This window comes from Panonychus citri, unplaced genomic scaffold (genome assembly GCF_014898815.1).
Source record: "Panonychus citri isolate SS breed McGregor unplaced genomic scaffold, ASM1489881v1 Contig00040, whole genome shotgun sequence".
NCBI lineage: Eukaryota > Metazoa > Arthropoda > Arachnida > Trombidiformes > Tetranychidae > Panonychus > Panonychus citri.
The window spans coordinates 484,396-495,282 of record NW_026515445.1 but is presented as its reverse complement, the minus strand read 5'-3'; the positions used below and the strand labels follow the sequence as shown (position 1 = coordinate 495,282).

The 10,887-nt window shown below is 33.9% G+C and overlaps 4 protein-coding genes across 5 annotated transcripts; 2 read left to right on the top strand and 2 right to left on the bottom strand.

Annotated features, from left to right (window-relative positions):
• The first annotated feature begins 623 nt into the window (after window positions 1-623).
• On the top strand, window positions 624-3,459 carry LOC128397820 (recombining binding protein suppressor of hairless-like). Its single transcript, XM_053358579.1, has 7 exons — window positions 624-838; window positions 1,077-1,307; window positions 1,555-1,729; window positions 1,818-1,955; window positions 2,100-2,212; window positions 2,288-2,688; window positions 2,830-3,459. The coding sequence occupies exons 1-7, from the start codon at window positions 800-802 to the stop codon at window positions 3,179-3,181; spliced, it is 1,449 nt and encodes a 482-aa protein (XP_053214554.1). The 5' UTR covers window positions 624-799; the 3' UTR covers window positions 3,182-3,459.
• A 2,048-nt stretch (window positions 3,460-5,507) lies between these two features.
• LOC128397822 (uncharacterized) lies at window positions 5,508-7,311 on the bottom strand. 2 transcript variants are annotated; one of them, XM_053358582.1, is made up of 3 exons: window positions 7,186-7,311; window positions 6,808-7,080; window positions 5,508-6,629 (listed from the first exon to the last, which is right to left on the bottom strand). In XM_053358582.1, the coding sequence occupies exons 2-3, from the start codon at window positions 7,054-7,056 to the stop codon at window positions 6,042-6,044; spliced, it is 837 nt and encodes a 278-aa protein (XP_053214557.1). In that variant the 5' UTR covers window positions 7,057-7,080; window positions 7,186-7,311; the 3' UTR covers window positions 5,508-6,041. The 2 variants fall into 2 exon arrangements, with proteins under 2 accessions (XP_053214557.1, XP_053214556.1); XM_053358581.1 differs by lacking the exon at window positions 7,186-7,311 and having other exon boundaries at window positions 6,808-7,179.
• Window positions 7,312-7,794: 483 nt separating this feature from the next.
• On the bottom strand, window positions 7,795-8,970 carry LOC128397824 (mediator of RNA polymerase II transcription subunit 8-like). Its single transcript, XM_053358584.1, has one exon. It carries the CDS (start codon window positions 8,697-8,699, stop codon window positions 7,950-7,952), a length of 750 nt encoding a protein of 249 aa, XP_053214559.1. The 5' UTR covers window positions 8,700-8,970; the 3' UTR covers window positions 7,795-7,949.
• A 479-nt stretch (window positions 8,971-9,449) lies between these two features.
• On the top strand, window positions 9,450-10,697 carry LOC128397897 (glutamic acid-rich protein-like). The gene has a single exon (XM_053358671.1). It carries the CDS (start codon window positions 9,450-9,452, stop codon window positions 10,695-10,697), a length of 1,248 nt encoding a protein of 415 aa, XP_053214646.1.
• Window positions 10,698-10,887: the final 190 nt, after the last annotated feature.

The following is a 10,887-nucleotide window of genomic DNA, read 5'->3' as shown; positions in this document are numbered from 1 at the left end:
TACCACCAACCAATTAACACCAGAGAAAAACATACAGAAACACTTGTTAGATTGCTGCTCATGGAAACAAAACACTTTCAATTATAAATATACATAGAAAATTAATTATTCTAAATAAAATAAACTAATTAAATAACAAAAAAATTCTAAATTCACAGAGAAAGAAAAAAAATTAACTTCTAACGATAAACGAGAAAAACGAACGTTCTTGGTGAGGTCCTACCATTAGAAGAGATGAAAGAGAAAAGAGAAAAGAGAAAAGAGTCAACGAGACAAATGGAAAAGTTAAGCGAATATCGAATATCAGCCACCTGGGATTCGAGTCCTTTCGAAAAGATCCTACCCGGTAAGAGAATTTTCTCCTCATTTCGAATGGATTGTTTTTCTTCCAAACCATTAAACTGGCTCATTAATTGGATTGAGTTCTAATTAGAAGGAGAACAATTAATTGCGAGGAAATTGTCTCATTAATAGGTAACGAAAATATTTTTTCTTTTCTCTCGGTTATTATGATTATTTTTCGAATCCGCAGTTTGGTTGTGAAGCGAAAATTTTTCTGTCTTTCGGTTTGGTTTGTTTTTCTATCAACAGGTGGCAGTTGCTTTTGGAATTAAACTTTGAATGTTTTGTTTTGTTTTCGGTTTGAATTTCCGTTGGTCATTTGGTCTCATTGATTAAATTGTTCTTTCATCTTTTAATTAACTTATCATCTTTTGGTTTGATTTTTAATTTCTTTAATCAACCACCTGTTCGACACTTTTACCATCTTCACTCTAACATATTCTTTATTGGAATCATAATGGCTACGCAAAAATTATCCATTGACTCTGATGATCGGGTATGTTTACTTTTCTATTATTTTAATGGAGTTTTTTTCCTTTGTTATTTTTAATCATTTTCCAAAGTGTCATGGTAGACATTTAATTGATTCGAAAGGTTTACATGCTCTACAGTCTTGTTACTATGGTAAAAGAATCAAGAGTTAATCTTGTTTGGGTGTTGATTGTTTTCTTTTCTTTTTCTCTTTTTCTCAATTTCATTCTAATGTTTTTCAGTTTTTTCTTTTCTCCCAACAGAAGGATTGCAAAGTTATTATTCTTCATGCCAAAGTCGCTCAGAAATCCTATGGAACTGAAAAAAGATTCTTCTGTCCACCACCTTGTATCTACCTGTATGGTGAAGGATGGCAAGAAAGAAAAGAAAGAATGAGAAAAGAAGGTTGTTCAGAAGATGGAACTCAGGTCTACGCTTTCATCGGCATCGGAAGTTCCGACCAAGACATGCAACAGTTACATTTCAACGGAGAAGTAAATTCTTTTCTTTTCTTCCTTCATCTAATTAGCTTACTGATTAATCACTTAGATTATGTTCTTTTTGGCTCACAATATCTAACAGTTTATTCAGTCGATTACTTTAACTCTTGGCTGTTCTTATTTCTTTTCTACTGTTTGTCACTTTTGTCTTATTATTCTGCAAACATGATTCTAATTTTCTCTCTCCCTCTCTTTCTCTCTTTTATTACATTTTCTCTTCTCTTTGTAAATATTTTTAAAGAATTTCTGTATGGCTAAAACATTGTACATTAGTGATTCTGACAAAAGGAAACATTTCATGTTGTCAGTGAAAATGTTCTATGCCAATAGTGATGAAATTGGAACATTTAACTCGCGAAGAATCAAAGTGATATCAAAACCATCCAAAAAGAAACAATCTCTCAAAAATGCAGATTGTAAGTTGTAACATATTATCATTTTTCTCTCCGTAATTATTGTTTCTATTTTCTATCATTACTAATTATCTTCTCCTCTTTTCTACAGTATGTATTGCCTCAGGAACGAAAGTTGCTCTTTTCAATCGTCTCAGATCCCAGACAGTTAGTACGAAGTATCTACATGTTGAGAATCAAAATTTCCATGCAAGTTCACTCCAGTGGTCAGCGTTCACCATTCACCTTCGTAAGTATTCAGGCCAAATCAGCTACTTTTGCCGAAGTTATTTCAATTTTCTCGGTGAACACATTTAAACACCTCACAACTATTTAAATCCATTCATTTTAATTGAGTAATCGTCTTTGTTTACAATCAACGTTTTTCCCACAGTCGACGATATGGAAGAGGAATCGGAAGAGTTCACAGTTCAAGAAGGTTACATTCACTATGGAGCGACTGTTAAGCTCGTTTGCGCTGATACTGGAATGGCACTGCCACGATTGGTAAATAGTGATTCACCCAACTGTTTAACATTTCGAACTAATTTTTTTTTTCGAACTTTTTTTTTCTTCTTTCAGATTATTCGCAAAGTAGACAAACAAGATGCTCTGCTGGATGCTGATGATCCCGTTTCTCAATTACATAAATGTGCTTTCTACTTGAAAGATACTGAAAGAATGTACTTATGTCTTAGTACCGATAAGATTATCCAATTTCAGGCCACTTCGTGTCCAAACGCCCCAAATAAGGAAGTTTTGACCGACGGGGCTTCATGGACAATCATTAGCACCGACAAAGCGGAATATACATTTTACGAAGGTCGAGGTCTCATCAAAAGCGGAGTAACTCCAGTTCCAATTGTTCATAGTCTAAGTTTAAATGGTGGAGGTGATGTTGCCATGTTGGAATTGATTGGTGAAAATTTCAGTGAGTCATTAAAAGTACACTTTGGTGAAGTTGAAACAGAAACATTTTACAGGTAAAGTTTAAATTGTTAAACAATCATCGAAAAAATTTGCATAAATTGTTGATTTTTTTTTCTCATTCTCAATTCATTTACATATAATTTACCATTGAGAATTATTCTATTTACATTTGTTTCTTTCTCTTATTTTATTAGATGCCAAGAAAGTTTACTCTGTGTGATCCCACAAATTTCCGAAGTTCGAGAAGGTTGGGAATGGGTTCGGCAGCCGACAACCGTTTCCATTTCATTGGTTCGTCCTGATGGTCTCATCTATTCAACAGGTTTGACCTTCACTTATACACCAGAACCAGGACCTCGACCTCATTGTCCCGAAGTTGATAAAATAGTTCGACCTGATCGAGCTGATCCATCTAACGCTAAATACCATCATCGACACCACAACAACAACAACGACAATCAATATACGGGTCAAATTTTCGGTACATGGACTGATTGTGGTGATATACGAGTTCGACTTCGTCATCCAAACGATCAACCTCTTTGACCTGACTCACAATTTATGTGAAATCCTAAACTTGATACATCTCTTAATTTATTATTGGATGAATATATTTTTTTTCAATTCAATTAAGTCAATCTATACAAACAATAATCTACATATTTAAACAAATAAGACCCTCACAATCAACACGCACATAAAACTATTTAGTCAATCAACATGTCGCACAAACACAAAGAAACAAAATTAACTATAAATTGTAAATAACCAACATTTAATTTATGTAAATATTATATTTTATTAATTGTATCATTTGTTACAAATACAGATTTGATATAAATTTATAATTAACTTAAAGCAAATTTTGCTTGTGAACAAGTGAGTTCAATGAAATTGATGAAGTTAATTAGTTGATTGATCGAGCCAATTAAATCAACCAACAGGTGGTTAAGTAAATTATACATTTTACGAAGGTCGAGGTCTCATCACAAGCGGAGTGACTCCAGTCCCAATCGGTCGCAGTCTTGGGCATCGGCACGGAGACCCAAGTCGACATTGAAACGCTTCTCCCATGATGAGATCTTTGGACAGCCCAAAGATTTAGCGGCTCTGATATATTCTTGGCCGAAAATACGATAGAAACGTTCAGCTTTCTCCTTATCCCAGGTCAGTCCAGACTTGTCCCAGTATTGAAAATCTGATGCCAATTTAGGCCAGTCCATATAAGTGTATACATCGCATCGGGTGAACCAGAGAGCAAATCGAGCAATTTGGTCGTTGCTCCATGAAAAACCCAATTTTTCACGTAATTCTTGCAAATTCATAGAGCGGAGAACTGTTTTATAATAGATATCGATTTCATTGCGAGCAAATTCGGACATGATTTAAGGAACAATTAGTCTTCTCAACTATAAATACTGTTTACAAATGAAAATGGAGATGTCTCTTTTCATTTTCTGACGAGTGTCCATCTAGTGGTCAGGACAAATTCAATCGCTTTTAGCTCTGTTTTTCAAAGGAAAATGTGATTAGCAATCAGCTTTGTTCACAATCAACTCGTTTGCGCTGACACTGGAATGGCACTGCCACGATTAGTAAATTGTGATTCACCCAACTTTTAACATTTCGAAGTAATGTTTTTTTTCGAACTTTTTTATTCTTCTTTAAGGTTATTCGAAAATTAGACAAACAAGATGCATAAATTGTTACGTTTTTTACTTTTAATTTCAATGAAACAATAGTAAGATTCAATTGTAATCACCATTGATACAGATGATTAAACGAAATAATTAGGTTAACACATTTTGTTTCAATATTGGTTTACATTTAATTGAATTGTTTTCGTTTTTCTAAAGTCCCAATAAAATGAATTAAAAATTCAACAAAAATAGAGGCCAAGTGATTAAGTTAATTGTCATCAGTGTTAAAATGTTATCTATATAATATAATGAATTTATAACTTGAGTGACTTGTTCCTCATCTTTGGCTAATCAAAAAAAAAGAGAAGAAATTAATTGTGAATTCAATGAGAATCAGTAGGAAGAACAATCAAATGAAAAGATAATTAAAAAAACAAAATTCCCATGAAAGTTCAATCCAATGATCAGCTCTCACCAATATTTTGAAATATCATATTTGTTTGAAAAGGAAGGTCAGTTTATCGTGAGAGTGAAAAACGGTACATCGGTTAGTAACGAGCCTTAATCCATGAACGAGGGACAAAACCTTCACGGGAATTCAAGTCGACATTGAAACGCTTCTCCCATGACAAGATCTTTGGACAGCCCAAAAATTTAGCGGCTTTGATATGGCCGAAAATACAATAGAAACGTTCAGCTTTCTCCTTATCCCAAGTCTGTCCAGACGTTTCCCAATATTGAAGATCTTTGGTAACTTTAGGCCAGTCCATGGGGTAGGAATCAGGCCGTCTGAACATGAGAACAGTTTCACGAACTTGGGTGTCGTTGTATTCAAGGCCCATTTTTTCACGCAGTTCATTGAAATCCATAGAGACATAAACTGTTCCGAATCAATATGGTCCACGGTCATAGCAACTAGTAATTTGATACATGATTTCAGGAACAATTAGACTTTTCAACATGGATACTGTTTACAAAACGGAAGTGACTATTTTGGAATTAGTATTTTCATCAGCTGACTAGTGTCCAACGGGCACTGTCCATCTAATGGAGCAGAAAACCCGACCTTAAGCTCTGTTTTCAAAGGAAACGAGAGAAAATTGGAAAAAATTTTGTATAAATTGTTGAGTTTTGTTTTACTTTTACTTTTAATTTCAATGAAACAATTGTAAGATTTAATTGTAATCACCATTGATACATGATGATTAAAATGAGATAATCATGTTAACAGGTTTTGTTTCAATATTGGTTTACATTTAATTGAATTATTTTCGTTTTTCCTGAAATCACAATAAAATAAATTAAAAATTTAGTAAAAATAGAGACCAAGTGATTAAGTTAATTGTCATCAGTGTTAATATGGTATCTATGTAATATGATGAAGGATATAGAATCCATTTTCCAAAATGATTGAATGGAATTGGTTTCACAATCGAGAATGGATCATCTTCACCAAGTTAATTGTCGTCAGTTGATTACGATTAAAAATAGAGAGATAATAATCTATGAGATTCTTTGATAAAGTTGATGAGTATGGTGATCAAGTTAATTATCTTTGGTCTTTTTTTTCACACTGAGAATACTTGAGATGTAACAAAGGTGAGAGAGAGAAAACAAATGATGATGATGGTGAAGATGATTAGTGATTCTAATTGGAAAGAGGAAAATCTGGTCCGAATTACGATTACTATTGATTGTAGTTGGTTGATTATATTCTAAGAATCTTAATTTACAGGAGTTTTTTTTTCGCTTCTCTATGGTGCTAATTACACATCATCTTGATGGCACAATTGTTCAGTCACTTCTTCCAATGTGAAAGTTTGTTGATCTTCCTCCTCTTTATCCTGCATCTCATAGGATTGAATTAATTGTTTCAATTGTTCATTTTCCATCTCTAATTTAGTTTTCTCTTCTCTTTCAGCATTTAACTGTAATTCTAGGTCACGTTGGATTGCCTCAGATTTTCTGGTCTCCTCTTGTAACCTCATCTCTTTATCGGTCATTTCAGCTGACCAAGTGCGAACCACTTCCTCCAGTTCAGCTTTTAATCTAAGATTTTCCGTCTGAAGGGAATCACTTTCCGTTGATGAGATTAAATTGTTAACCAATTCTTCAATCTTCTTCTGTGATTCACTAATCTCTTTAACAGCTGATTGAAGGGATGAAGATGTTGAAGCTTTTGCTATACTTGTACTCGCTTCTAATTGTGGATTGATTGATTGTTGTTGTAATTGAGCTTCTTCACCAGAGGTTTCGATGTAACTACTTCCCGAACTGTTGAAAGAATATTCTCCAAAAGGTTCTCCTGTGCTGACTATTACTTGAGTGACTTGTTCCTCATCTTGGGCTATTTGCTAATCAACAAAGAAGAGAAGAAAATGATTATCAATCAGTTAAGAAGAACAATCAAATTTTAAGAGAATAGAATAAAAAAGAAAAAAGAAAACAAAAACATCCATAGTAATAATAATGGATCTTGACAATGAGAGAAGTTGCTCTCTTTTTTGTTTTGCTTCTCTCCATTTTGTTTACCTGGTAATTTGTTGGCGGTGATAAACCCTCCAGGCGAGTTATCTCTTCCTGATTAGTATCATCATGGTTGTGTTTCAAAAAGTGACCCATCACTTTACCATTGTGAGTCGTGATCTTTGCTGGACAAGCGGTTTTCCTACACTTCCAGTAAACCTTTTCATCTCTACACTTGTTCCGTCTGAAGATGAAATCACCAGCAATCAGAGTGTCATTGTTTCGGGAATTCTTGATAAACCGAACCAAAGTCATCGTCTTCTCAACAGAATGGAATTCCTTTCGAATAGAAAATTAAAAGAACAAAAATAACAATTAAAATACAAAAATAGGACTAGAAACAAGAACAACAATCAATTAATTGTGATGGAACAAAAATATTACACATTTTGTATGTTTTCATCTGTAACAGATTTTAGATGCTCCTCTTTTTTTTCCTCTTCTTCAGGAGCGAGAATTTGAATTCTAAAGAGTATCCGGAATGAGAGCACAAAAAGCTAATCATTGAATGGACACAATTGGTAAGAGATAAACAAGACATGATAATTTCGCGACAAAATGACCACTAGATTTTGTTGATTTAATCTGATCAATTTTTTCCATCAATAGAAGACAATTGTCTCTATCATTTCTTGTTTATCTCTTACCGATTGTGTCCATTCAATGATTGGCTTTTTTTGCTCTTATTCCGGACTAGAATCCCTTTAGAATTGAACTCATTTCGTGTTTTCTTTTTTTTTATCGAGTTGATTTTGGTCTTTTCGATGATTTCGCTTTCGATTGATTTGTGATTAATCTTCTAATTCTCTGGTTTAGTCGAGTTTTTGGTGCAATTGAATGTTTGTTAGTTTGAGAGTTTTGGGTAATATGGTCGATCAATTTTTCGAATCCATTTTTTTTTTCTCTTCTCTGATTTGATTTACTAATTTATGTTTGGTTATTGGGATTATCTGTTTGTTGGTGGTTAGGAAAATGATTCTGGGTTTGTGTTGATTGGGAAAACAGAGTAAGTTTATTATGAGAGTAATTGGATTTATCAATTGTTTGTTATTGTTTACAGGTTGTTGTGATTCATTGTGATTATCAATTTGTTGGTTATGTTTTTAAAGAGGTTGGAATTAAGGATTACAACTGATTTTGATGATTGATTATCTGTTGTATGGATTGTTTTGTGATGCTGATTTTATGTTGGTCTTAATTGCACTTGGAGCTTTACCCATGCCAGGGGGACGTGGACCAGTTTGATTTGGACCTTGTGGACCCATCGCAACTCCTGGTGCTGGTCCTGGTTTTGGAACCATAGTTGGAACGGGTTTCAATCCTTTACCTAAGTAAATCGCGGCCAAAATTGTGTTTGTATCCTGTATTGATGATGTAACTGGAATGGAGGTTCTTTGACTTGATTCACTTTCCCAATCTTCTTTGATGTTTTTAATTAGCTCGAGAATGTGATTAGCAATCTTGTTGACACTGGTTATATGTTTTGATCCAGTTTCTGGGTTGATTTGCATGGCTTTTGCAGACAATTTAGCTTCTATCGCTTCGATCTCTGGTTCTAATTTTGTTCTCAGATAATCGGGAACCATTTCATGATTAAAAGCGACCACTCGTCCTTCCGTTAATGTGGCCAAGTCTTCATCTCGATCAGGAGCAAGTAACAGTGGTAAAAGAATACGATTTCGAAGAGGTGGCGTTTTCTCGTTTTTCAATATCTTCATCATGTTGTTTATCTGACCTGAGATGAGAGCAAAATTGTCCAAAAATGCAGGCCAATCAAGCTTTTGATAATCATTTTCCAACCGATACAAGAAAGAGATGAGAGATTTTTTAATCTCTTGACACCTACTGATCAAAGATTCCAAGACAATGTCCAATACTTTCTCCTCTCTTTCCATCATCTTGAATAGAATCTAAATTGTTCCAATCAAATGGTTTAAAAAGTAAAACCAATCAAGAAAACTTAATCAATTGCGACAAAAACAATCACAGAAATAAAAAAAATTACAAATCAAAATTTGAAAAGAAAAACAAAAAACCGAATCCAAGTAAAAGTATCTCAATCCATCATCGAATTTCATCTTAAACTTACCATGAATTCCTCCGTTACCCATGACAGTGATTCCTAACCTTTCATCGGAATACAAACAAACAACAGCTCCAAATTAAATCACTGAGAAAATTGTTCCAAAACAATAAAACTTTAATTGTAAACAATTAAATTCTCGGATCCGATTACTATTTGGATCCAAGAAGAGAAGCGTAAGTGGCACCATCTCTTGTTGGAAAATAGAACTAATTTTCTTTTCTTCACTAAAAATTAAAAGAAGAAAAATTTTCATCTTCACAATTAAGATCCTTTAACTAATTAACTCCAACAATTAGAATAGTAATTATGTTTTCTTTAAGATTATTTTTTTACTTTAATGTCCACGATTACCTAACAATTACTGGATTCGAGTTGACTAATTGTTTTCTCTTTCAATTTTTCGCATCTTATATAATCTTATCAATAACTTGACAAGTGTAATTGTATTAGTTAATTTCATTTGTTGATTAACCTTTTTTGTTTGCACTTGATCAATTTTTTTGTGATTATTTAGTTGGGTCATTTTTTTATTTCTTTGTTACATTCGTTTATTGGATCGATCATGTCAGAATCTGGCCTCGAGACACTTACCTTTCCTCGTCGACGACGAATCAACAGTTTAGCGGTAATTAAGAATCAACTTCTTGAACAATTGAATTATGGTTTGGCTAAATTACGAGGATCACCATTGAATCGCAATAGAGGCTCATCATCACTCGCTGAGGTCGAAGAGTTATTGACCACTCCTGATATGGATTCTCTTGATTTGGGTTTACCCTCTGAGAGTCTTAATCGAACTCTTGCTCGATTTACAATTGATCCCGTTCGTCGTGAACAATTGATCGACAAGGAGATCGAAGTTCTCAAAAACGAGGAAGTTTATCTAACTGGATGTTTAGCCGATATCGACGCACTGGTCACTCAAATGGCAAAGGTCGACGAAGAATTGAAAGAAAAGGAGAAAAGAGAATTGGAAAGTAAAACTGAAGAATTTAATAATTTTCAACAAAATGTAATGGAAAAAATTGGACAATTGACCTCGACCAAGGAGAAGATCGATGAACATTTAGCGATAACAACTCGATTACGAGATTGTTTGAAGCGACAATTAAAGGAAACACGTAAACGTCGTAGTCTCCTCAAGGATAATCTATTTGGTCATGTCAAGGAAATCGACAAATTGAACAGAAAATTGGTGAAAGAGGCCGATCAATACCAAAGAGATGTGGCCTATTTGGAAGAGACATTTAAAAATGTCCGTCTTGGCGATAAAACCTTGCTCGAAGATTACAAGGCCAAGGAGAGATTACTCACTAAAGAATTGGAGGAACGAATGGTAATTCGTAAGTCATTGGAAGAATCTAAATTAGTTGATTTAAGAATTGAAGAGAATGAGCTAATTGGTGAGAAGATTGATCAAAATGGAAGCCTAATCGAAGAGGAAGATCAGGACGAAGAGGAACAAGAAGAAGAGGAAGAGCAAGAGGAAGTCGTTATTGGGGAACAAATCGACGAAATCGAGGAAAACAAGGTAATCGAAAATGAAGAAGAAGAAGAGATTGAAGAGATTGGAGAGGTTCTAGAGACCGTAGAGATCGGAGATATCGGTGAACATGAAGAGGTGGAAGAAAACACTTCGAAAAGTGGTACTGAAAACACCGAAGAAATTGTCGAAAAAAATGAAACGGAAGACCAAATCTCGAAACCAAAGACTGAATCAACTCAAGAATCTGATAGTGAATCTGGTAAAGAATCAGAAAAAGATTCAGACAAAGAATCAGAGAAACAATCAACCGAAAATGAATCATAATTGAACAACAATTTACTAACCATTATCTTAGAACCTTTAATTAGCAAAAACAACAACAATAATTACACTTAATTGCAGGAAACCAAAAAAAAAAGCAAATTACAATTTTAAGTATCCCAAGTAAACTGAAAATCTAATTGTTACAATTTACCTTCTAAACCTTATCAACTAACAATCAATTGTCAATTAA